Source organism: Quercus robur, chromosome 8, assembly GCF_932294415.1.
Source record: "Quercus robur chromosome 8, dhQueRobu3.1, whole genome shotgun sequence".
NCBI classification, from domain to species: Eukaryota; Viridiplantae; Streptophyta; class Magnoliopsida; order Fagales; family Fagaceae; genus Quercus; species Quercus robur.
Window position 1 is genome coordinate 56408100 of NC_065541.1, and position 27930 is coordinate 56436029.

The 27930-nt window shown below is 36.6% G+C and overlaps 2 protein-coding genes across 2 annotated transcripts; both read left to right on the top strand.

Annotated features, from left to right (window-relative positions):
• Positions 1-5677: 5677 nt before the first annotated feature.
• Positions 5678-10086, top strand: LOC126694053 (probable cysteine protease RD19D). Its single transcript, XM_050390073.1, is given in 4 exon segments — positions 5678-6157; positions 8096-8215; positions 9372-9615; positions 9815-10086. Coding segments are annotated over 4 exon segments (1116 nt in total).
• A 1465-nt stretch (positions 10087-11551) lies between these two features.
• LOC126696517 (stemmadenine O-acetyltransferase-like) lies at positions 11552-17399 on the top strand. Its single transcript, XM_050393241.1, has 2 exons — positions 11552-11680; positions 16536-17399. The coding sequence occupies exons 1-2, from the start codon at positions 11552-11554 to the stop codon at positions 17397-17399; spliced, it is 993 nt and encodes a 330-aa protein (XP_050249198.1).
• Positions 17400-27930: the final 10531 nt, after the last annotated feature.

Consider the following 27930-nt stretch of genomic DNA (forward strand, 5'->3'; position numbering starts at 1 on the left):
AACTATTTTTAACATATACATTCAAATTGCTTAAATTTAAAAGTGATAATATATTACAAATGACCCAAAAATAATAATTTACTTTCATCATATTGCCTAATAAACCCCATCTAACTCAATGTTATTATCATGTTTATCATTTTGCAAACTTATTTTTTCATTAAAATTTTCTTCATTGTCATTAACATTTACTATCTCTTCTTGTTCTTTTTTTTTTAATAATTAAAAAAAATATTTCTTCTTGGCATTCTAGTTTCTTGGACTTATAACAATAATGACTAAAATAAAAAATAATTATATTGCCAATTAATATCTTATTCATAGTATAGAAAATAAATTTGCAAATATTAAAGTGAAGTGTAAGTGTTTATTGTGTAGTCCAAATTTTATAGTAAAAAGAAAGGGGAAAAAAACTTATGAATATGTTATTTTATTAGGCCAAATTAAGTAACCTAATAATTTTGTGTTAAAAACAAGTCTAACAATTTGTTAAATTCAAATAAAAGTACAAATTTTAACAAAAAATCTCATTTTCAAGTATTTGTCTATATATTGTACGATACGTACGATTTTACGATAAAATACGATTTATACGATACGCACACTGTATCATACGATTTATGAACACTTACGATACGGTGATACAATACAGAACTTTTTATACACGATACGTATCGTGTATTGTGCGATTCCGACAACTATGGTTGTACATAGATCAAATATTTTAATCTTACAAATATATCATAGATGGATTAGAAAATAATCAGTTTTCCATATATCAAAAGCTATAATTTACAATAGGTCCCAAAAACACATAAGCAGTTTCAAGGACTTAAAACAGTTCAAATATTCAAATATAATTCATATTCTTAACAATCTTTATGATTATGATCACGTTATATCCCTATGACTGGGCATTAGATTTAGATGAAACTAGTTTCATGTTAATGTATATCTCCTTTTAGCCGAGTCCAGAAACACGATAGACTCGTGATGTCCCAAATAGAACTAGTTTCAGAGTCAAAATATAGTAAGGTTGTCCAAAATCATATATATTAAATCAGAGTTCAAACAAAAATATATCTCATCCAAATACATATATAAAATCATATATTCAGTAATCAAATATATTTGTGATAATTCTTTATTCTTTACTTTAAATCAATAATACAATTGAAATAAAATTGTAACAATTATAAACAATTTTCAATAGTTAAAATATAATAGTATAAGTAAAATAAAACAATTTAGGATAAGGTTACTTACTTTTTAAAGCCATATTAAAAAGAATTTCTTTATCACTTCTTCTAAAAACTTTAAATATCACCTAAAACAATTTTTTAGATACCATTTACTTAATAATCAAATAATTTAAGAAACCTCATAATGGTACCGACCAGAAGATAAATGGCTAAAAATATCTAATAATTTTCTACTATTATCTCATAGTTAAAATCCACGTATTCATAATATATATTCTTTTACTTTCTGCCGCTAATAGTTCCCTAAGATAAGGCCAATAGATTACATGTAGGATCAAAAGTCACTTTGTAAAAAAAAGAGTACCGCCTGGACTCATCTTCATGTATAGGAATTCACCCTTTTTTTTTTTTTTTTTTTTTTTTTTCTATCACCTGCCACCCTTGGTTCACTTTTGAGATGAGGACAAAACTAGACACATGACTATATGATCCAAATCAAAGCCCCTGGACACTAGCTTGCCAGAACTCAAAGCCTAGACTGCTAGACCTTTTGTTTTCATCAAGTCCAAAACTTCGGGTACTATTACTTAAAGAAAATCTGTGCAGAAACTTGACACCTAGCAGAACAAATCTTGACACAACGTAAAAAATCTGGAAAGAATCTGTACCAAAAAAGCGACTTAACATCCAGTACCAAAGCGATAATTTCGATGCCGCAAGTTGTGGCACAATTTTGGTCAATTTAAATAATGTTTATTTCGTTGAAAATTAAAAATATTATAATAAAATAATTTTTAAATATATAAATAATATTATGGAACTTATTTTTAATGAAAATATTACTGAAAAAATAAGTTCGTAGGTCTCGTGAATAGTGCACGGATTTATTGGTGTGACACATTTTAGTGTTGTGTTTGGACATGATAAGTGCATGGGACCTACTAGTAAGTCTGTGTTCATGTGCTTCTCAATTAAAAAAAAAAAAAAGGGCGTGAAACGCCAGAAACGCAGACGCAAAAATTTTAATCAGTACCCAAACGTATACCTTGTGCCACAACTCGTCTATATGGGGAGTTGTGGTTGGTGGAGGGTGTCCCCACATGAACCCATCATCACCCTTCCACCAACCAGAACTTGCCACATGGGCAAGTTGTGGTACTAACAATGCTCCGTACCAAAAATATAATTTAATCCCTTCTTCGTTCATATCATAAATTCATTGGGTATTTAGGGCCCGTTTGATACATGTGTTTAAACAATAGTTTTCAGTTTTTTTGAAAACATGTGTAAGTGAAAGTGTGTGTGAAAATACATGTAATGTTGTTTAAAAACTGAAAACACATGTACCAAACGGGCCCTTAGATAATCGACCAAAAATGCCCCGAAAAATATATATTTTAATTTCATATAAAGTTTAGATTTGACAAAGGATAAGATTTCTTAGGCTCTTACCTCAAGTGTGCCGTCAATCCTTATCTACTTAAATATTTTGGGAAGTTTCTTCTCTCAAAATATCTATAATTATAAACTAACTTAATAAGCTTATAAATAGCTAGAGTTTCAACCTTATTTTCTAAGAACTCCCTTTATAATATTTGTAGGGACATAGAATTTGGCCCCCGACGTGCTCACCTCAGAGCTCTACTATAACAGTTAACACAACTTAAATACAGATAAATAACAAGGAATAAATACTCCACAATGGGAAACACAAGCAGTGAATTTCTTTGACCATTCAAATAACGATTACAATTACAGACATTAACATAGGAAACTCTCTTGTTCCCGTGGTGACACCCTTAGTGTTACCCTTTCTCTCTTTTTCTATTTCTCCCCCTAAATAGATTCTTCTGATCCCCCTTGTCTTTACTTCTCCTCCCCCTTTTATAGCTTCAAACATTGCTCTTATTACCACAGCTATCTTGTTGCCTACCAGAGCCTTAGGGATATTTTTTTCAACTTTATCGGATTCCTCCCCTCCCTTATCCTAGAGCCTTGACTTTTGGGGGTTGCTGTTACTGTTCAGGCTGTCTAACTTGCATTTAATGTGGCAGGGGTGAGGTAAGATCCTTATCACCGATGCAGAGGTAAAGACCTTCAATCTTCTTGTATGTTCTCGAACCTTCCCGTGGTTTCAGGAATCTTCTGGTAATCATATGTGGACTGCATATGCCCCATACCTCGGATAAAGTGGCACGTTGCCATTTCCAAGGGAACTAATCTTTTGTGTCACTCATTTTTTCCGTGATGCTTGGGATGATCCTACTATTCTCATTGCATGGTGCGTTATCCACTGAGTTTTCCTTCAAAACATAGGTCAGGCCCAACTCTTTCCCGTGGCCTAATTGCTCATTGGGCTTCAGATCCGGGATGTGATTGTTCCACTCCCTACAATATTAATTCTAAAAATGACCCTACAAAAGATTTACCTAAATATCCCACCTTTAAAGTCTCTCTCTCTTTTTTTTTTTTTTTTTTTTTTAATTTTTAAAATTTTTTTTTTCTGGGTATTGTATTTGTGATGTCCTAATTTGATTGATTGTGTGATATGTGTGGGTGTGTGATAAGTCCCACATCGGGCATTTACTGGGTAGATATGAGATTTATTAACAACTATAAGGAGTCTCAATTGTAATTAGTCATTTTGAAGTATAGCGCAGATATGACTAGAATACTTGCAAGTTAATGAGAATCCATGAGAAGTACGAAGTGTACACGCTAAGGTACACAAAAGGTCTCACTAATCTGCTAAATAAAACAGATTTTTCTCATCTATCTCATACATCTTTGAAACACTTGAAAATGGGTTTGGAGAAATCCCAAAACCTATAAGCCCTTGAATAACACACTGTACTTTAGCCTAAACATGAACATGAACTTCCTTGTATATGTTGGGTGTGTGTATATCCTTATTAAACTGCAAATCTTCAAAAAATGTTAGCTCGATCATAAGCAATGCTTACTTTTTTATTTCTCAAATTTAGTAGATCTAAAAATTGCGGCTCATCACTTTATATAAACAAATCGAACCAGACTAGATCAAACAAATTACCTTGTTCAATGCAAAACCAAATTTGGTGAATCTCCCAAAAACCCATTACTATTTCCAAAATCCACTACCTAACTAGAATACATATGCCACACACTGCCTAACACTTGGGTTGTCGTGGCTTCTAAAGCTAACCCATCCTTACAAAGCTACCATTTGGGATGCATTTTTTTTTGGCTAAAAAACAAGAGAACAAAAAACAATCTGTAACTCTCTTATAGCAGAAAACACCAACATTTTACTACTAAAGCAATTTCGATTTTTATTATACTAAAAAATTTCTACACTCTATATCTCTAATTCAACACGTGCAAAAGTGATTCCCCTACATTCTACACTCTTATCTCTAATTTGGTGTATATCTATTTCTAGTATCCTTTTTTTTTTTTGGTACATCACTAATGTGATGGTGGACTTAAAGGCCCACATGTAGCTATTGCCGATTGCACTTGTTGGTGAGAAACTGAGAATTCTTGGGCTTGAGTTCTTGCATGTGCTTTATATTTATTTTGGCAAAGAGACAAATATGAGTTACTCTTCATCTTCGTCAACGTGTGCGATTGAGTTAAGTTTCTATCCCATTTAATTTTACTCTCATTTGTTGATAAATACATTTATTGGGTAGGATTTTGTGGTAAATATATATTTAATTGGGCGTTGAGCCGTTGAGAAATATATTTATTCAATCTCACAAAATATATTTGTTTGCCCAACTTATTTTTTTCACCTCTATTTGTGCTTTGAACTTTGAAGCCTAATTAGTTTCATCAAAGAATGATCTTTTTCTCTTCATTTTTCTATTGCACTCACTCATTACATTATTTTATTGTCTACGAGAAAAAACAATGGTAGTGTCCAATAGATGACCCATCGACATAAATACCTTGCTCTATTATTTCAAAGAATTCAAGTCTAATAAGTAACTCATCAAAATAAGGCCCCAAAAAATTGTAATACTTATGTTGATTTTGTGAGTGGTTTGATGAGCCCATAAACTTTGTAAAAATTTGTAACATACCAAAATAGACTGGCATGATATATAGTCCACGGCCCAAGTGTAAGGATCCAATATATGACAACGGGCCTAGTTTTGTTTATGACTACGTTCCAAGGAACACTTAAGGATATACACCAGAAAGAAAGTGTACACGTGTAGAGGTTGATGCCACGCTATATGCACAATAGTTCCACGTGTTGAATAGCTTAACATAAGTCTGCATGCAACCGCTATCTCATGCTCATGTCAATTTACAATGATACCCTTCACACTTCCCTATTGTAGAACCCCAACACATTGATGGCAAAACAGACAATATAACATAATCAGAGCACCTTCATATCCTCCTCTTGCTCTTGGCAGAGACACTAAAAACTTAGTAACAAAGAGCAAAAACAGGCTAAGCACTAGTCGAAGAAGAAGAAGAAGATGATAGGACAAGGACCAACTCTAACATGCACGGTGGGTGTTGCATTCTTAACCTGCGCACTCACAACACTCTCTGCAGCTGTTCATGAAGACACATCAAACATATTCCAAGTGACCAGTGGGGACAGGAAATTCTTGGACAATGATGTGGTGGGTGCTTAGAAACACTTTAAGGTTTTCATGGAAAAGTACGAGAAGAAGTATGATACGAGAGAGGAGTACCTGCACCGACTTGGGATATTCGCGAAGAACATGGTAAGGGCGGCCAAGCACCAAGTGCTGGACCCCACGGCGGTCCACGGAGTCACTCCTTTCTCTGATCTCTCGGAGGAGGAGTTTGAGGAACTGTACACAGGTGTGAGAGGTGGGAATACTGATATGGATGTGGTTAAGGAAACTGGTCCGTTGCTGGAGGTTGGTGGGTTGCCTGAGAGCTTTGATTGGAGAGAGAAAGGAGCTGTTACTGAGGTTAAGATGCAGGTCAATTCGCTACCCTTAACACTTCTTAGTTCTTACTACTTTTATATATATTTTAAGAATAATATTAATTACACACCCAATTTTCATAACTTGTTGTGAGTTGCTAGTGAACACTTTTTTTCTTTTTCTTTCCATGACTGATTATATGAACTCACAACTTTTCTTTGAACATTTATAATTGTACGTATAAATTAGCAACCATCACTTCCACGCAATATCTACGTCTCAAAGCACATAAATGAATAAGTATTGGTGGGGCCAAAAATTTTAACTTTTGACCCTACAAAAATTTACTTTATTTATTTTACTATCTCACCTTACAAAACACGTAACATTGTTTTATTTTAATATTCAACATAATAAAATAATATATTCACTACAATAAACAACAATCACAATCACAAATAAAATATATAATAATTTGAGCTATAGTGGAGGACAAATAAAATATAGTTTTTAATTATTTATTTATTTTTATTTTAACATCTGAGTTACAGTGCTCTACCAAAGATGGCTGTGCACAATTGTAGCTCAACAGCCAAAAAAATTTAGATTTACCTTCACCGATACAGCTCACTTTTGTTATATTTGACCGTTAAATTTAGCAATTTGGCACCATTAATATTAATGCTCTTAACAAAATTCAAATACCTTCAAAAAAATAAAAACAAAAAAGAAATTTATAATATTGAAAACTTATTTTATAATCTAATATCTTTTTAAAAAAATCTAATAGTTGGATTTAAGTTTATATGCAATGGTTGATGACACCCTTTTTTAGAGAATGTACATTAAGGTTTGATTAATTGTTTACTTATTTGTACATGATCTCTTATGATATCATCATTAAGAGTTTCATTTTAGATTAATGTGCAATGTTTGACACTTATTTTAATTTGAGAATATACATTAAAGTTTTTTTTTTGCTTAATTATTTATATATGATCTCTTTTATGAATATTATGTCATTCTTAAATAATACACTCTAAGAAATATCATCTTTTATTTTGAGAAGCCATAGATGGTTAAAAAATAGGTCTAAACATGCATAATTCATGCCGATTTCATATTTATATTTTTGCTACACTGTAATGAAATTATCCAAAAATATTATAAAAAATAATTTTAAAATAAAAATGATAACGGTGTGGCACTAATGCCGCACTATCATTATAATTGCAATTAATTGATTTTGAGTTTGATTTTTTTATAAACCAGCCAAGTCTTAATTTAGTTTATTTTTTTTATAACAAAAAAAAATTTAAAAAACAGTTGGGTTCTGTCATGTGTCAACCCATTTGTATCTATTTTTACTCTAAGGTAAAAAATTCAAGTTACAAGTTGGGTCTAATTTTGCCATGTTTGCTTTTAACTCAATTGACACATGTTTACAATAGAGACCAAGCAAGAAATAGCATAGTTGAAATAGAGAAAAAAAGTTATAAACACTAAAGAAATATAATACAATATGGCATAAAGGGGAACAATCGTGGAACAGTACTTTTCTATCCAAATAGTGAACACCCTCATTTGGAGGTTGAACTATTTTTTGTTTTCTTTTGTTTTTAATACATGGCACCAATATGATGATCACAAAGCTACTTAGCATTTTTAGCTTAACTCAACTTAATGTCATTATTATTATTATTAAGCCATCTCTGGCCAGAAATTTATGCCTTGCCTTTGTTAAACATTTTGGGAAAAAGATAAAAAAAAAAAAAAAAAATCAAGCTTTGCGTTGTTGATTGGGCTGGGCTTAATTTTTTTGACTAAAGAGTCCATTACAAAAATCACTTGTACAAGCTCAGAGCAGCCCGGTTTCAAATTCTCCACTCATTAGTGTGAGAATGGCTTGGGAGTTGGGACACAACATTTTTTGACCATATGTTTATGGCACACTATTTTTGTTGATGGAGGTTGCTATTTTTGTTGATGCAGGGTCAATGTGGATCATGTTGGGCTTTTAGCACTACAGGAGCTGTCGAAGGAGCCAATTTTATTGCAACTGGGAAACTTGTCAATCTTAGTGAACAACAGCTTGTTGATTGTGATAACACGGTTGGCTACATAGTTCTAACTTCTAAGTTCTACCCTGGTTTTGATTCATTCTCTAGTTATAAGCCTTCTGGTGTTTTCTTTAACCATCCTTAAAAAAAAAAAAAAAAATTGCAAGCGTTGCATTTATTCCCTTAATGACTCAGATAAGTTGAATATATATATATATAATTTTTTTTTTCCCCAAACGAATTTTAGATATATATATATATATATATTTTTTTGGATAGGATTTAGATAGCTATTATCTTATCTAAAACGGCACAATCTCGTTAAGGTCTAACTTGAATTATTATAATACCCATAATATATAATGATTTCAACTAAGTCAAACTCTTACATAGGGTATTGTATTAACTTAAGAAGCTCAACATCCCCAATGTCTACATTGAATTTTTATGATATTCTTAATGATTTCAAATAAGTTAAATTTTTAGTTATGGGAATAACTCTACTTGAAAGTAAGTAGAATCATTATAACATCTAGATATGAAATAGCAACAACCACCACAAAATTGGAACCACAAAAGTTTAATCATTCTATTTAATCATTACTAAATAAATTACCTTTAAATACAATGACAATATATACTTTATGAAAATATTTTTATATTATTTATAAATAATAAATATAGCTTGAAATAGTTTAACGTGATCAAGTGAGAGGTATGTGAGATGGGTCTCTCAAACAATATTATATTCTTCCTTATTTTCTCTCATCAATCCCCTTCTTATATTTTTTATTATTGCAACTTCAAAAAAAAAAAAAAAAATTATATATATATATATATACACACAGGGGTAGAATTTAAACCTAAAGTGTCGACTACTCCATAATGATTACTCTAATAAATTAAAAATAAGATTTGTTTTATTTTATTTTACATACAGGTATGTAAATACATTTATGTTTATATGTGTATGTATGTCACTTGACTTTTGTCCAAATTGATGTCCCAAAAGTGATAATTTAACATTCCAAACAAAAATTCCTAGCTCTATAAAACCCAAAAAAAAAAAAAAAAGTGTTGGCTTGCCATTATTAAGAGTATTGTTAATATATATATATATATATATTTGTATTTTAATGCAATTAAAGTATATGAAATAAATTGCATTGTATTTTATTGACTCTTTCTCTCTCCTTAACTTTTTGCAGTGCGACATAAAGGACAAAACTGCATGTGACAATGGATGCGGAGGAGGCCTTATGACAAATGCGTACAAATATTTGCTCGAGGCAGGAGGGTTAGAGGAGGAGAGTTCATACCCTTACACTGGGAAGCGAGGTCAATGCATGTTTAAGCTGGAAAATGTAGCCGTACGAGTTGTCAATTTTACCAGTATCCCTAATGATGAGAACCAAATTGCAGCGTATTTAGTCAACTATGGTCCTCTTGCAGGTAATCTTTTAAATAAAAGAATATCAATATGTGCTCATTTTATGCTCTACTTTTTGAAATTAATTGAGTATGTGTAACATAAAATTCAAAAATTAAACTTAATTAACATTAAATTCAAAAATTAAATTTAATTACTCTTCCATTGTTGCTACCTCGTAATTAGTGACACTAATATCAAATGTTGATCTTCGAAATTCAGTTGGGTTAAATGCGGTGTTCATGCAAACTTACACTGGTGGTGTCTCATGCCCTCTTATTTGTGGCAAGAAATGGATTAATCATGGAGTATTGCTCGTGGGATATGGTGAAAAGGGGTATTCCATTTTAAGATTTGGCTACAAGCCCTATTGGATCATCAAGAATTCATGGGGCACGAGATGGGGTGAAAAGGGCTATTACCGCCTTTGTCGGGGGTATGGAATGTGTGGAATGACCAGAATGGTCTCTGCAGTGGTGACTCAAGCCTCCTAAACAAGCCTTCTGCCAAATAGTTCCTTTCCTTATTGAAAGGCTAGTAATAAATATATAGATGTTGTATTACGGAAGTATATGGTCTTAGGAATTTGCCTGTACGGTACTTGCATAACAATTAGATCAAACCATATAATTCATAATATATGGATGCTATTTTGAGTTATAACATATGGCTAAAAGAGTAAAGAAATGTCAGTTTTCAATGGCACTTTTGAGTTGTGTACACGTTTAAGGTTCTCATGAGATGATCCATTTTCCTTCTATAATTCATCATTATAGTGTGTTTAGCTTTTTGCCAAAAAATAAAATCATCACTATAGCGTGTTTAGCTTTTTGCTAAAAAGTTTATTTATTGATAGTTGAAAAAAAGTAGTCTGTCTTTTAAAAAAAGCAAGACTTGTGCACGTACATCCTCAGGCATGCTGTACATAAATTAAGAAGGTAACATAAAAATTAATCCTCCAAATACATGCTTACCTGAGTTTATCTATTGATATAAAATGGGGTATGTATAATCCCACTTATGTCCGATTTGCGCTCCTACATCCTCAGGCATGGTGCATTGGTGCATGAGTTAATTGGCTAAATGATGTTAAATTTGGCTAAATAATGAAGAAATGAGAGGGGAGAGGGCATTGGAAGTGCTGAAATCGATCACGATGAATTTGGCACTGCCAATGCTAAATTTATGTTGATTTCAATATTGAAAGTAGGTGGGTTTTAGTTAGATTAATTGAGAAAATCTCTTATTATCGAATAAGAAATTTAAAGTTAGATCAATATTTATATTAAAATTCAATTGATATTTTAGCTTGACAATGGCACTCCAAATACCAAATTTATGTTGATTTCAATACTGAAAGTAGGTGGGTTTTAGTTAGATTAATTGAGAAAATCTCTTTTTATTATCAAACAAAAAATTTAGAGTTAGATTAAGGTTTACATTAAAAATCAATTGTGCTTTGACTTGATGTGCTTGATGATTGATAGAATAACAATTATCATCGTGTTGAAATATATATATAAATATTATTTAATAAAGACTTTAATGCACCTTAATTGCCTTAGGCATTAGCTAACAAAAGCCTAATAGCAATAACCATTATCACCCTCAATCTTTTATTGATTGCTTGAACTATCGTCTGATCGTCTCTAACAAGTAGCGTCACTTAAGAAAGTTCCTTGAACAAGCCCTTCCTGAATAGCGCACATTTCTTCTCAGTGCTTGCTCTTTTAATTTTTGACACTTCAGGGAGAGTTGGTGTTGCCTATTTTACCCGAAAAATATTTGGATCCCATCATCACGCCAGCCGGCCACTAGTCTTGCTTATAAAAGAAAACATTTGCCAAACACACCTAGGACCAGTGACTACAGAGGCGCAGTCTTTAGCGAAAAAAGAAAAAAAGAAAAAAAAAGGAAAAAGAGAGAGACTACTAAGGCAAAGTAATTTCGTGTGGCAAAATGGTGAAAGTTGAGGTCACTATCGTTTCAAAAGAAACAATCAAACCATCTACACCAATATTGAATCATCTGAAACCCTACAAACTCACCCTCCTTGATCAAGTCACTCCGGCAACTTACGTTCCCATGGTCTTATTTTATCCCATGACTGATCTCAATCTTGACGTGTCCCAAATTATTGCACAGCTTAAAAATTTCCTTTCAATACCCTCAATATATTTTACCCACTTCTGGGAGCATAAAAGACAACCTTTTTATTAACGATTTCAACATGGGTGCTCCCTTTCTGGAAGCTCATGTTAATTGTTCAATGTCTGAGTTCCTTAAGCACCAAGAAACAAACTTACTGAGTTTGTTTCTTCCATACCGTGCCTTTTGCCAGGAATCAGATATTACTACAAGTCAAATAGCTGTTCAACTGAACGTCTTTGTTTGTGGTGTGTTAGAAATACAGAATAATTGTATTGTATTTCATGAATGAAAGAATATACATTACTGCCTTTATATAGGAGGCATATGTGTGCAGTACAAATAGAGTGTAGTACAAGTACAAGTGTGCTATACAAGTAACCTAATTGGGCCTAAAGCCTAATAACATAATACACGTTAACAGCCCCCCTCAAACTCAAGGTGGATGTGAGACCAACTTGAGGTTGTCAACCAAATCACGAGTGCGTCCCTTAGGAAGTGACTTGGTGAAGATATCTGCAAGTTGATCTTTGGAAGAGACGGAGAAAAGCTTAAGAGCACCATGGACAAGATGATAACGGATAAAATGACAATCAATCTCGATGTGTTTAGTCCGTTCATGAAAGACATCATTATGAACAATATGAATGGCACTCTGGTTGTCACAATAAAGGGGAGTAGCAGAGGAGGTGGACACACCCAAATCCTTAAGGAGCCATCGTAGCCAAAGGACCTCAGATGTGGTATCAGCAAGAGCACGATATTCTGTTTCAGTACTGGAGCGGGCCACAAAAGTTTGTTTCTTGCTTCGCCAAGAAATCAAAGAAGAACCAAGGAGAAAACAGTAACCTGTAGTAGACCTGCGATCAGTAGGATCTCCTGCCCAATCAGCATCAGAGAATGCACGGAGTACAAGAGGAGACTGAGCTGAGTAGAAAAGGCCATGAAAGAGGGTGCCCTTCAAGTATCGAAGAATGCGCAGAACAGCAGCATAGTGAGTTGATCGTGGAGCAGACAGATACTGGCTCACCTGATGAACAACATAGAAGATGTCTGGACGAGTAACTGTGAGATAAACTAGGCTGCCAACCAATCGACTGTAAAGAGAGGGATTAGACAATGGTTTCCCCCCTGAGGGAGTTAGATGCGCATTAAGCTCAACTGGAGTGTCAACAGTCTTGCTATCAGTGAGTCCAGCTCGAGACAAGAGTTCAGAAGCATACTTAGCTTGAGTAAGATAAAGTCCATCAGTAGAATGAGTGATTTCAAGACCCAAGAAGTAGCTGAGATGTCCAAGATCTTTCATCTCAAATTGCTGACTGAGAAAATCCTTGAGTTCTTGAATGCCACTGAGGTCATCACCAGTTATAATCATATCATCCATATACAGGAGAAGTAAAATAGTGCCTTTGTCAGTGCGACGAAGAAATAAGGCAGAATCATAATGACTGGCCATGTAACCCAAATGAGAGATGGTAGAGCTGAATTTGGCAAACCAAGCTCGTGGAGCTTGTTTAAGGCCATAAAGTGCACGTCGAAGGTAACAAACCTTGTTTGAGTCAACAGAGAGACCAAGAGGAGGTTGCTTATAAACTTCTTCATGTAAATCCCCATTAAGGAATGCATTTTTGACATCCATCTGAAAAAGATCCCATTTATGGGCAGCAGCAACAGCTAAGAGGGCACGAACAGATGAGATACGAGCAACCGGAGCAAAGGTCTCTTCATAATCAATCCCATACTCCTGTGTAAAACCTTTTGCAACAAGATGAGCTTTGTAGCGCTCAATGGACCCATCAGAGCGAGTCTTAATCTTGTAGATCCACTTACAACCAACCACAGATTTCCCGGGAGGGAGTGTCACCAAATCCCAAGTATGGTTTTTAGATAATGCGTCAAGTTCCTCTTTCATTGCAATCTGCCATAAAGGGTCAGTGGAAGCCTCACGATAGGTGTGAGGCTCATGTAATGTAGCAAGAGCAGTGTAACAATGATAGTCAAGTAAATGTGTAGGAATAGATCTTACTCGAGTTGAGTGACGAGGTGGAATGTCTTGTGCAAGATCTTCAGGCGGAGTAGGAGCAGGGGACCCAAGCTCAGGGTTGGGGTTGGGTAGCTCGTCGTCAACCTGTTCATCTTCCACCTGTTCATTAAAGGGTGAACTAGGAAAGGGATCAGTGATATCTGGTGGTTGGACAGAGAAGTCTACAAGAGAATCAGGAGCAACTACAGGAGGATTAGGAGCAGCTATAGAAGGAATATGTGCCTCATCTGGAAAAAGATCTAAAACAGAGGAGGAAGATAGGGAGGCACGAAAGTGAGAGAGCTCGACAAATAGGCGATGTTCCCAAAAGACAACATTGCGGGAAACATGAAGACGATGAGAGACAGGGTCATAACACCGATACCCCTTTTGAGTTTCGCCATAGCCAAGAAAACAACAAAGCCTTGATCGAGGCTCAAGTTTGTTATGCTCATGTGGCTGAAGAAGAACGAAACAAGCAGAACCAAAGGAGCGAAGGTGGTGATAGTCTGGACATGACCCAAAAAGGCGCTCATATGGAGTTTGATTTTGGATAACCGGACTCGGAATGCGATTAATAGTATGAACAGCATGAAGAGCAGCTTCGCCCCAAAAAGGAGCAGGAACTTTGGCAGAGAGAAGAAGAGCACGAACAGTGTCAAGAATATGACGAAGTTTCCGTTCGGCTCTACCATTTTGCTGAGAGGTACCTGGACAAGTTAGTTGATGAACAGTGCCATAGGAATGCAAAACAGCTTGGAAAGCATATTGAGTATATTCAAGAGCATTATCAGATCGAAAAATTTTGATGCGTTTGGAAAACTGAGTTTCAACCATTTTTGCAAAATTAGAATATACTTGCAATAATTCAGAACGATGTTTCATATTAAAAATCCAGCTATAGCGAGAGTAATCATAAACAAAGACAACAAAATATCGATACCCACCAATACTAGAGACAGAAGAAGGGCCCCAAACATCAGAATGAATAAGGTCAAAGATATCAGTGAATATTGATTCACTAGTATTCAAAGGCAAAGCTGGTTGTTTTCCTAATTGGCACGAAACACAATCAAAATTTTTTGTAGACACTGAACCTAACAAACCTCTAGAAGCTAATTGTTGTACCCGAGAGGAAGATGCATGACCAAGTCGAGCATGCCAAAGTGCAAGGGAAGGAATTGAAGAAGCTGTAGCAGCTGCAGCAACAGAAACAGGAGCAACAAGTGGAAGACGAAGGTTGTCCACGGGAAACATACGCCCAACTCTGGGACCAGTCCCAAGCTCCTGTCCCGTCCTCGGATCCTGCACAATACACCCAGAATAATCAAAGATAATGCGATAACCGAACTCAGCTAATTGTCCAACAGAAAATAAATTATAAGACAGGTCAGGAACATTAAAGACTCTAGGAACCGAGAGATTGGAGATCGCAACGGAACCTATATTATGACCAGACATTGTGGAATCATTTGCTGTGCGAATATTAAGAGGGTGCGGTGCAGGTTTAAGGTCAGAAAATAAGGACGAGTGAGGTGTCATGTGATTGCAACAAGCAGAATCCATAAGCCAAGAGGTAGGAGACATACCAGATAAAGCTAAGAGAGAAGAGGAATAAGATGCATTACCAACCGTACGAATGACATTGGCGATGATATTTATAAGGTCATCTCTGGAAATGGTGAAAGTGGATCTAGAAGACTGAGACTTTGCAGAGACGGTAGCCATAGGTTGGGCACTCTCAGTGTTAGCAATAGTAGCAGCAGAAATGGAAACAGCTGATTTGTTGCGTTGATAGCAAGTCTCAATATTATGGCCAAAACGTTTGCAAAAATTGCAAAAACGTTTGTTGGATTGTCGGCGACGATTGTTGCAAGAGGAAGAAGACTTGTCCATATTCTTCATTTTGAAGCAAAATATGCAAAAATAGACTGCACAAATGAAATCTATGTGAAAAACTGGGTAAGGAGAACCTGGACAGGAAAAAGTCAACCCTGAAAAAGTCAACGGTCAAAGTCAACGGTCAACGGCTGGTTAACGGTCAACAGCCGGCAGTTGACGTCACAGGATGACGTGGCGATGACGTCAGCAGAACAGTGGATGTTGACGCAGCTAGGGCTGACGTGGCAGAGGGGATGACGTCAGCAAACCAGGTTCCGGCGCGTGTGAGCGCGTGGACGGCGCGTGGAGGTGCGTGTGGCGCGTGATCAGCGTCGCAGCTTCTTTGAGCGGCGCGTGGGGGCGCGTGTGGTCTCCGATGGCGGCGAGGCTTCCACGAATGTGTAGATCGGCGCAGGACGATCTTAGTGGTACCTTCAAAAATGAAATCGGAGCAATATTCGCAGCGGTGATGCAAAGGGTAGTGGTCTGTGCAGTGTGAAACTCCTTAACGACGGCGGCTGCAGGTCCGGAACCCAAGGACGACGGCTGGATGACGTCGGAGGTTCAACGGCGAGAGGCTGCGGCGGCAATTGTGATTGCGGAAGCGTTAGTAAAAGAAAGGAAGTCACACTAATGAAGACAAGACTGCTAAGAAAAGGTCAGAGCAGTGGCTCTGATACTATGTTAGAAATACAGAATAATTGTATTGTATTTCATGAATGAAAGAATATACATCACTGCCTTTATATAGGAGACATATGTGTGCAGTACAAGTAGAGTGTAGTACAAGTACAAGTGTGCTATACAAGTAACCTAATTGGGCCTAAAGCCCAATAACATAATACACGTTAACATGGTGGAATAGCAATCGGATTGTGCTGCTCACATAAGATTGGAGATGCAGCAACAATGAGTGCTTTCCTACATTCTTGGGCTGCCACCTTTATTGGGTCTCCGGCAAAAGTTAGAAGTCCGAATTTCTCAGTGGGATCAACCATGTTTCCACCTAGAGATTCACTTCCACCAAAGAATATAGCTACAATGGATAACTTGTGGTTCAAAGAAGGTGATTATGTTACGAGAAGGTTTGTGTTCCATGACAAAGCAATAACCACTTTAAGGGCCAAAGCGAAAAGCGATCTTGTTCCTAATCCAACACGCATTGAGGCACTGACATGTTTCATTTGGAAACATTGCATGGCAGCTTCTAAAGCCAAATCACCAGGTTCGGAAAAGACATCCATAATGGTTCAAGCAGTGAACTTGAGGACACGAATGAAGCCACACTTGTCAGATGCTTCTATTGGAAATATATTTTGGTGGGCACCGGCAGGAGCTGATTTGGCTATGGAAGAGAGAGAGTTGGTGGACCTTGTAAATGAATCCATCGCAGGGTTTGATACTGTTTGTGCGGAAAGTTTGCAAGGGGATGAAGGGTTTTCGACTTTCTCTAATTACTTTGGCCACTTACAAGATATGTTTTTTGCAGAAGTAAAACCAGATGTTTGTGCGTTTACATGCTGGCTTAGGTTTTTTAACGATATTGATTTTGGTTGGGGGAAGCCATTTTGGATTGGTATCATGGGGAAAGTTGGCCCTAAGTTTAGAAATTTAATAATTTTCAGTGAAACCCCACGGGGTATTGGGATTGAGGCATGGGTGACCATAGATGAGAAAGAAATGGTCATATTGGAGAATGATCCAGAATTTCTTACATTTGCTTCCCTAAATCCTAGCATTTCAGTATCTCTTTAAAATCTTTGGATTTGTTTTTGTTTGATGCCAAAGGTAAGTAAAATAGAAATGGTTTATGGTACGCATGTAAGTTTGTGTATGGCAATAAATCATTAATAAATTGGGTTTTGTGTCTTGGTCTTGAACTTTACCTTCAATAGCGTTCACACGTTTTTACTTAAGTGTAAAATGTGTGAAATGGTGCGTACACGAATGAATGTGAAGTAATAAATAGCCCCGAAATTATAGGAGTACTTGCAATTTAAGGAATTCTCACATGCATTGAAATTTTTTTTTTCATTTTTATATCTGTTCAGTATCGAATGTAATGAAGTCATAAAGTTGTAATACAAATTTATATTAGTGCAGAGAAGCAATAAAATTTTCATTCATATGTATTTTGGCACAGATCTTTTTGATTTATTTATTTATTTTTTTTTTGGAGAAACATCTTTTTGAATGTTTTGATGTTATAAAGTTGGACCAACACCATTTGCGTTCAAAGAATTAAAATATGATAGCATTAGTAGTTATGAAATCTAAAAGAAAAATGATAATTTGGTAATTGCATCAACACAAGAAGAAAGTTGATGAGCACAAACAAAGGTTCAACTCTTAAACGAGCTGTACTCGAATATAATAATGTGTTCATTAATGATCTCATTGCTCTAAAAAAGCTCTGCAACCAGATAAAATTCCTTTCAGAAATTGAAAAGGTTCATAGTAAACTCAAAGACAGTTGTAAAAGGAAAGACTTGCAAATAAAGTGCTATGAGAAAAACTGTGACTGTTCAACAAAAGTAAGAAATCATTTCAAGAGGTATCATTTGAAAAGGAGACATCATGCAGAACCAAAGAAGAAATTTTTCAGGAAGAAAAAGTGGAAGTTTTTTGGAAGAAAGTAATTTAAAGGAAAAACTTCAAAAGTCTGTTTCGTGTGCAGAAAACCAGGCCATTTTGCAAAAAATTGTCCAAAAAAAGAGAAAGCAGCAAAACTTCTTGAAGAAGCACAAATCCATGCAGAAGACACTCCTTTCTCAGATGTAGAATCACTTTTTTCACTTGATGATGACTACCCTCTTCAAGCTCTAATGGTCATGGTTTATTCCACATCAGAAGAAGATTCAAACTCGGATAGCTATGATGCCTCAAACCCAGAAATCCAAACCATTTATACATCCCAGCCTATTATAACTCCCTTAACTAGCCCCAATCCTATAGCCCAAGTACATATCCTCCTAAAAACTTACTCTAGACCCATTTCAGTTATAGCCCTTTTTGATATTGGAGCTGTAGCAACAATTTTCCATCCTAAGATTTTACCTGCAAAATTCTGGTTACCCCATAACCAGATGTTTCATGCAGCAAATGGAGAAACATTCTTGATTACCCAGAAAAGTAAGCCTATCATTATTAGAATTTTCCTAACCCTTACCATTAGACACCAAGTCCTTGGATTCCCTCTTACTGACAGAGACCTCGTTATAAGTTTTGATCTCCTTCACCAAATACCTAGCCTTAGATGGTCTTCAAAAGGACTTTTGCACAAACAACATCTTCTCAATTGGACTTAGGTTCCTTATCTATTTACAGTTGACCCCTTTGACTTTTTGAGAACTCAGATCATCAACGATTGTTGTGCAAATGCCATTCCGATTTCCTTTTTAAAAATCCAAATCCCTTATGGAAGAACCCAAACTTTTTCATACACCTTCCCTTCAAAAAGAATGAAGATGTAAACCCCACAAAAGCCAGCCATAGAGGAATGAATCTAGAACATTTAGCCTTAGCCAAACAAGAGTTATCTACCCTCCTTTTAGAAGGCCTTATTGAACCCACAGCCTCCTCGTGGGCATGTGCTACTTTTATGTCAACAAGCATGCTAAGCAAATTCGAGGAAAACTCAGATTGGTAATTAATTACCAAGATCTCAACCATTTTCTTGAAGATGATATGTTCCCTTTGCCAAACAAGAGTGCACTTTTCCAGCATCTTTCAAATGCAAAAGTGTTTTCAAAATTTGACCTTAAAGCAGGATTTTGACAATTAGGAATCCACCCAGAAGAAAGGTACAAGACGACATTTTGCATCCCGGATCACCATTACCAATGGACAGTCATGTCCTTTAGCCTAAAAAATGCCCCATCCCAGATCCAAAAAGCAATGGTAACGTTGTTCTAGACAACTCTTGGCCAATGCATTAATCTATGTGGATGACATCCTCCTGTTCTCAAAAGATGCAAATTCTCATGAAAGGTTGCTCATTGAATTTTGTAATTTTGTGAAATCTTAAGGAATAATGCTTTCAGAAAAGAAAATGGTCATTGGACAGTGTTCTATAGAGTTTTTGGGAGTAAGTATCTCAGATGAGAAATATACTTTGTAGCTACACATTGCTACCTCTCTTGGCAAATTTCCAGATAAGCTCACAAGTGCCAAAAAAATACAACAGTTTCTTAGAATTGTTAATTACATGTCCGACTTCATCTCGAAGATCTCCAAATATAGGAATTGTTTAGCTCAACTCTTGAAGACAACCCCTCTAGAGGGAATTTTGTTAACATAGAAGTAGTCCAACAATTGAAAAAATTAGCAGAAAAGCTTCCCCTGCTACAGATTCTTGGACTAGGCAAATGAATTTTGCAAATAGATCCAAGTGATGAGTACTGGGCAATAGCCCTTTTTGAAGAAATTGATGGAAAAAGAAACATTTGTGGATATAAAAGTGGTGCATTCAAGCTTTCAAAACTTCCTTATTATTCCACTTTCAAGGAGATACTTGCAGTAAAACATGGAATTGAAAAATTCCAGTTTCATCTCCTCGGACATAATTTTCTAGTAGAAATGGACATGTCCTCTTTTCCAAAAATGCTTCAGTTCAAACGGAAAATGCTCCCTCATCCTTAGTTACTCAAATGGTTAAATTGGTTTTCACAATGGTCCTTTCAAGTCAAGCATATCAAAGGAAAAGATAACCTGATCACTGACTACCTTTTTAGAAAGCCTCCAGCCATTAACACCACAGTTATTCCTTCACCCTTATGTGTATATCCTATTACAGATCCATCCTCATCCTCAGGCTCGTCCTCTTCAGCCCTTGATGATATCCTTAATATGATAGAAAACATTCCTTTAGATCTAAAAGACCAAATAATGACCTTGACCCTCGAAGCCAAATCCAAAAAAATCATCAAAGTCCTCCATAATTACCTTATGGAATATCACAATCACTTTCTTGCTATTTATCTTGACCTAGACCAACCATGGAGAACCCCTTTCACCTTTTGGATAACTAACTGGACTGTCATACATTATCTTTACATGAGGTATTTACTCAATGAGTATTACTTGTGCCTTCATTTTGAACCAGGATTTTATAGACTTGTTTTCCCCCGCGAAAATAGATATTTTCAAAAATTTTGGTTTGGAAAAAGTATCCTGTCACAGCCCATCCAAGATTTGGTCATAAAATTACTACAAGATCCCTGATTGCTAAGCTCAATTCAAAAAAGGACATCCGAGCAGAAAGAATCTTTCACCCACCAGAAATTCATTGGCTTACTAACCCAGATGACTCCCTCCATTTACACATGGACACAACATGGGCATGTTGTCAGAATGCTCTTAATAGGACAGAATCTCTTAATTTGGGAACCTCATTTGAAATAGGGCCAAGCACTCTAGAAGCTTACAGACAACAGTGGCCATATGAAAGTAACCTCTCAAGAGAAATGATTAATCCTTTACTTGGCTACGATGACCCCTATTATGATAACCATGATCCAGTAATTTATTTTGTTTGATTATATTTTATTTGTTTCCTTTTATATTGTGATCTTTAATATGTTGTGTGTATTATTTCCTTAAGTTGATGATGTATTTTTAGGTTAAGGATTAGAGCTTTCCTAATAAACTCTTTAATTAAATATGGCATAGCAATACATAATGGAGGCTGGCTCACAAGCTGGGCGATCTTGGGTACCTAACATCTTCCCAAGCCATACCCAAACTCCAAACCCATAATATGGTATGTTGGCCCATGTATGTAAGTGATTGACCCAAAAGACCCAATATGGTTCCTAGACCTAATCTAAGTGGCGACTTTACTTTTCTCCGTCATGGTCCACTTAGCCAGGGCATACTCTCCTTTGCGCCCACAACTACTAGTGTTCTGCTTTCATTTTTTGGGTATTTATATTTTTGGTCCAAGATTCTATTATAATACATTTTTAGTAAGTAATAAGATGATTGATTGATAGTTAATAAAGTTTTAGAGATTTAGTCAAGATCTTATTGTGTTGTGACTTAATCTTGGTGAGCAAGAAGAGCATTTAATACTCTACTCAAGCAATTGGTAGGAGAATATTTGGTCTGATTATGGCAGATGGCAGCTGGATATTAAAGGTATCATGTGTTGGGGTTTATGCCCTAAAATCCAATTTATTGGCATGTCATAAATAATTAAGTTGTTTAAATATATGAGACTATTTATGAACTAATGTGACATTATCATAGTCTTGAGATGCATTGTATGTGGTTTATATGATTTAGTCACAGAAGATATAAATCACAAGTTCCTTGTAAACTCAAAATATAAGTTGGTGATGAAATTGGACATTTCATCTGCGAAGACTATAACACATCAACTAAGATGGTTTGTCTTGATCATGGAAGTGGAGACTTCTAGTTAATCTGTTGATGTGTCTTAAGAGTTAAGACATATTGAACTGGACCATTGTGTGATTTATTATTTCCTAACGACTGTTAAATGAATAATAAATCTCACGACTTCTATTTACATCAACTCCAAATCCTGAGAGAATAATAGACTTGATTATGAGGTGTAGGTTGCTTTGATATATTAAGAGTGAGATCTATAAGACACGATCAAAACTTCAGTATGTTGGGCAGCCGCATTTAGTGTTGATGGAACATATATTCTCAAGATAGAATTCATAATCTTTTAATAGAGATATAAAATATTCCCTTAAGATAAGTTTAATGGGTTTGGTTATTCAGAGTGTTGGACCTAACCACTTTAGCAAAAAGTTATTAAAGTATATATTTATGAAATTAGATTTCATAAATATATGATGAATAACATAAAGGATTAAATCGGGTACTCAAGGATTAAAATGTAGTAATCTTCAAAGTAGCAGTCAACATTTATGACTTTGTATTACTACGAATATTTTAATGAAGGGGTTGCATGTATAATAAAGTCTTGGGATATAATTTATTAATGAGGCCTAGAGTACAATTATATTCTTTTAGTGGTATTGAATATAATTAATGGTAAATTTGGATTTGTCAAGAGTTGATAGAAAAGCCCAAGGCCCACTGGAGCTAGAGTCTTATTTGTTCCTTTTTGGTCCCATTCCAAGCCACATACTAGAGCCTAATTGGAATGGCCCAAAAGGCTAACTCAATTAGATAGTCAGTTATATATAAGGAGAGAAACATACAGAATTTTATAAGTGGTTTTTTAAGATCATATCAGGAATGAAATGGTGTATGAGAGTGTTGGACATTCTTTTATTCTCTCCTTGGAAACTGATTGAGAGACCACACTTCTTGGGTATTAAGTGGAATTGGAGTGAAGATTAAAAGTGTTCCCAAGTAATTCTAATTTTGGTTTTGAATTTCACCGCACCAAGGTATGCTTTCTATTTTTTGTTCTATAATTCAAGGTTACATGTTATCTTTCATGAATGAAATAGATTCGTGATTGTTGCTTCCGCTGTGTGTTTTGTATGGGATAGAAAACCAGTTTTTCCAAAATCATGAATATTTTATATTTGAAGATTGAAGATAGCAAATCAGATTTAGCCATGTGTTTGAGTTGGATTTTAGCTGAAAATAGTAATTAAATTTATGTGAAATAATATGATTAGATTTCCAAATTTGTATAGCAACAGCTGGAGATTGAATGAATAGTTATTTTGTTAGAATTTAGATGACTGGCGTTTTTAAGTGTTTGTCATATGATGAATATTAAGTTTTAGGAAAAGAGCAACTAGGAGTTTTATAATTTTAAGTGCTATGTGATAAGAGAGGCTTACCATATGTTACCCGTTACATATTGACTCATCAGATTTCAGGGAGTTGGAGAAGCACGCTAAGCAACATGTTTCTTTTATCAACTTTAAATCATTGGAGCTTTATTGAACATACCTTTTGACCCTACAAACCACAACTCCCAAAGTTTCCCCAAAAAGGCTCATGAGCTTGGATCATAAGCCGAAGATGAGATGACATACCTTGGGCTTTGTTGTCATTTTTTGTAAATATGGGCTTTTGGGCTTTGTTGCCATTTTGTGTAAATATGAGCTTTTGTTGGAGAAGCCACTTTCCATAAATATGAGAGAGGTAATATGGGTCGTGAGTTTAGATTCATTACTTGAGCCCAATCCATATATTGATGTTGAAGATGTTGTGGGTCATGTGAGCCCAATTCATTTAGTTGAATGAGATATAAGTTTTTTTGGGCTTTAAAGAGATTTACCCAAAAAATCAATAATATATTGATCGGTGTGGCGTGAGTTGGCAATGAAGTAATGCCATGTGGGGTGAAAAAAGAGTCCTCAACAAAGGGTGGTTTGGGTTTTGCTCACCAAATTATCAAAGACCGTTGGACACACGTATACTTCTTTTTGGTTAATGGGGTGGTTGAAAAATGGATATAGGTGCTTAAGTAATGGACATAGCAAGCCCTTCACTTATTATGTAAAGAACTTATACGGTTGAATATCAAAGATTCATATAATTTTTTTTTTGTATGTTTTATTTTGTGATTCAATAGTCTTTACATCAAAATAAATACGCTCACACTTGGTGAATAATGATTCCGATTATATTTTTGGTATGTTTTATTTAAAAAAAAAAAAAATTGTGGTTGTAAGCAACCAAAAAACTTACCAACCGTTGCTTTGAATAATGGTATATCAAAATAAAGGTGATTGATTTTTTTGCTAAACCATTCCCATCCCCGTTTAGAAATGCAAAACGTATGCATTTTGCATCCTAAAACACATCTCATCACTCTCCTATGTTTTTCAATGAATGAAAAAATGTAGCAATTCCAAATTAAGATTAAAAAAAAGTATTGGCCTTTAAAAAAAAACAAAAAAAAAAAAAACTAGCCTCTAAGCACACGCTCGCGCACATGCTTAGAGGCTCTTCTATTCTTTTTTCTAAAGGTTAATAATTTTTGTGGGGCCCAGCAATTTATGGGCCGAGCCCATTTATTCATGGGGAGCCCTAAGGCCCAAGCCGAAGAGGGTTACAATCCAAACTCAATGACGTGAAGTACAAATTGGCCCGGAGAAGCAGCCGAGGACAGTGCAGTCCTCGGCTGATCCAAAGCTCCACCAAGAAGAAGGGCAAAAACGGTATAGGGACAAACTTGAAAGAGAATCTAAAATATCTAGGAAAGGCTGCCTTTACTACCTTCCCCATACCTAACTCTGCACCTAACAGAGCCGTATGCTTCAGCTTTATCAACCACTCCCAACGACTTTGGTCTTGGACTGACGGGATAAGTATCAGCGTTGGAAAGGTTGACCCTACACGTGGACGAAGGAAAGTGAACGCAGGCTAGTATAAAAGAAAAATAAGTAATATGGAGGGGAGGACTGGCCAAAAAAAAGGGGAGGGCTCCCAGTCCATCTCCAGGAGAAAGACTCCAAGGGTGAAGACACTTTAATCACATATGAACACCACAAAAACCCACCGCTGGGTAACCAAGGCCTAGCCTTTTGAGTCTCTACAAATGATATTGTATGGGCCCATTCATGCGCGAACCCAACACTACTGCGGTTCGTTGCGGGACGTGACCCTACAATTGGCGCCGTCTGTGGGAAAGGCTTGCGCGTTAGCTCGAGCGGCGGTGGAGTTGAGTTTCTGTCGAATAAGGGTCTACGAGGATGCCTTTACGACTGGCGACACGTTGTTGTTGTTCCGACACAAGTTCCCACTAGGGGCTACGTCTCACAGTGCCAATGGCATAGCAAGTCTAGGGGCTTTAAACATCAAGTTAGCTTCCCCCACCTTATTCGAGGAGCTAACCTTTAGGAAGTAGGTAAATTAAGAAACTGAATACAAGTTTTGGACAGAACCAAGGCCTTGTATGGTCCTCGGACCCAAGCCTCTGGGGAAACCAACTACTTACAAAGAGAATACAAGTTTTGGACAGAACCAAGGCTTTGTATGGTCCTCGGACCCAAGCCTCTGGGGAAACCAACTACTTACAAAGAGAATGCAAGTTTTGGACAGAACCAAGGCCTTGTATGGTCCTCGGACCCAAGCCTCTGGGGAAACCAACTACTTACAAAGAGAATGCAAGTTTTGGACAGAACCAAGGCCTTGTATGGTCCTCGGACCCAAGCCTCTGGGGAAACCAACTACTTACAAAGAGAATCCAAGTTTTGGATAGAACCAAGGCCTTGTATGGTCCTCGGACCCAAGCCTCTGGGGAAACCAACTACTTACAAAGAGAATACAAGTTTTGGACAGAACCAAGGCTTTGTATGGTCCTCAGACCCAAGCCTCTGGGGAAACCAACTACTTACAAAGAGAATGCAAGTTTTGGACAGAACCAAGGCCTTGTATGGTCCTCGGACCCAAGCCTCTGGGGAAACCAACTACTTACAAAGAGAATCCAAGTTTTGGACAGAACCAAGGCCTTGTATGGTCCTTGGACCCAAGCCTCTGGGGAAACCAACTACTTACAAAGAGAATACAAGTTTTGGATAGAACCAAGGCCTTGTATGGTCCTCGGACCCAAGCCTCTGGGGAAACCAACTACTTACAAAGAGAATACAAGTTTTGGACAGAACCAAGGCCTTGTATGGTCCTCGGACCCAAGCCTCTGGGGAAACCAACTACTTACAAAGAGAATACAAGTTTTGGACAGAACCAAGGCCTTGTATGGTCCTCGGACCCAAGCCTCTGGGGAAACCAACTACTTACAAAGAGAATGCAAGTTTTGGACAGAACCAAGGCCTTGTATGGTCCTCGGACCCAAGCCTCTGGGGAAACCAACTACTTACAAAGAGAATGCAAGTTTTGGACAGAAGCAAGGCCTTGTATGGTCCTCGGACCCAAGCCTCTGGGGAAACCAACTACTTACAAAGAGAATACAAGTTTTGGACAGAAGCAAGGCTTTGTATGGTCCTCGGACCCAAGCCTCTGGGGAAACCAACTACTTACAAAGAGAATGCAAGTTTTGGACAGAACCAAGGTCTTGTATGGTCCTCGGACCCAAGCCTTTGGGGAAACCAACTACTTACAAAGAGAATCCAAGTTTTGGACAGAACCAAGGCCTTGTATGGTCCTCGGACCCAAGCCTCTGGGGAAACCAACTACTTACAAAGAGAATACAAGTTTTGGACAGAACCAAGGCCTTGTATGGTCCTCAGACCCAAGCCTCTGGGGAAACCAACTACTTACAAAGAGAATACAAGTTTTGGACAGAACCAAGGCCTTGTATGGTCCTCGGACCCAAGCCTCTGGGGAAACCAACTACTTACAAAGAGAATGCAAGTTTTGGACAGAACCAAGGCCTTGTATGGTCCTCAGACCCAAGCCTCTGGGGAAACCAACTACTTACAAAGAGAATGCAAGTTTTGGACAGAACCAAGGCCTTGTATGGTCCTCGGACCCAAGCCTCTGGGGAAACCAACTACTTACAAAGAGAATCCAAGTTTTGGACAGAACCAAGGCTTTGTATGGTCCTCGGACCCAAGCCTCTGGGGAAACCAACTACTTACAAAGAGAATACAAGTTTTGGACAGAACCAAGGCCTTGTATGGTCCTCGGACCCAAGCCTCTGGGGAAACCAACTACTTACAAAGAGAATCCAAGTTTTGGACAGAACCAAGGCCTTGTATGGTCCTCGGACCCAAGCCTCTGGGGAAACCAACTACTTACAAAGAGAATACAAGTTTTGGACAGAACCAAGGCCTTGTATGGTCCTCGGACCCAAGCCTCTGGGGAAACCAACTACTTACAAAGGAAAAACTACGTTACGTAGACCTTAGAACCTCCCCGAGGAAAACTCTCCATTAACAACTAGGTTAATTCCCGAACTACATGGATTCTCTAGTTTGCCCTCGGATCCTCGACACCAAAGGGACCAGTACGGAATGGAGCAACATGTTTTCCAAAAGCATAATCGAAGTCATTCAATGCTCAGTCACCCCCTCAGATGAATCATTTAGAATTTATCGTTCTCGGACAGTATTCTTGCGCTTATTACAGAACGTTCAACCGTTGTCTCGGTTAGTTTCCTAAGTTTAACTTACTATGAATTGTTATTATTATGCATGGTAGTGTCGGTAAATAAGAATTAGCTGGATTGTGTTTCAAGGGTTCTTGCTCTAAATATCGCTGAGGAGAAACACACACCTGGGGCACACTCATTCCCAAAGTGGTGTTGCCAAAAGAACAGTATTCAAAACAAGTAAATAAATTTCCATTTTTACTAAAACAAAGAAATAGTACAGCGTACAATGTGAAGCTGGAATCAGCTTATGTTAAAGCTCACTGTATA

Bases quoted from the DNA above. Each gene is read 5' to 3' on its own strand.
- LOC126696517 (XM_050393241.1), top strand. From the start codon at position 11,552: ATGGTGAAAGTTGAGGTCACTATCGTTTCAAAAGAAACAATCAAACCA. The intron at 11,681-16,535 runs GTCTTATTTTAT...TGCTCACATAAG, and splicing joins CGGCAACTTACGTTCCCATG to ATTGGAGATGCAGCAACAAT.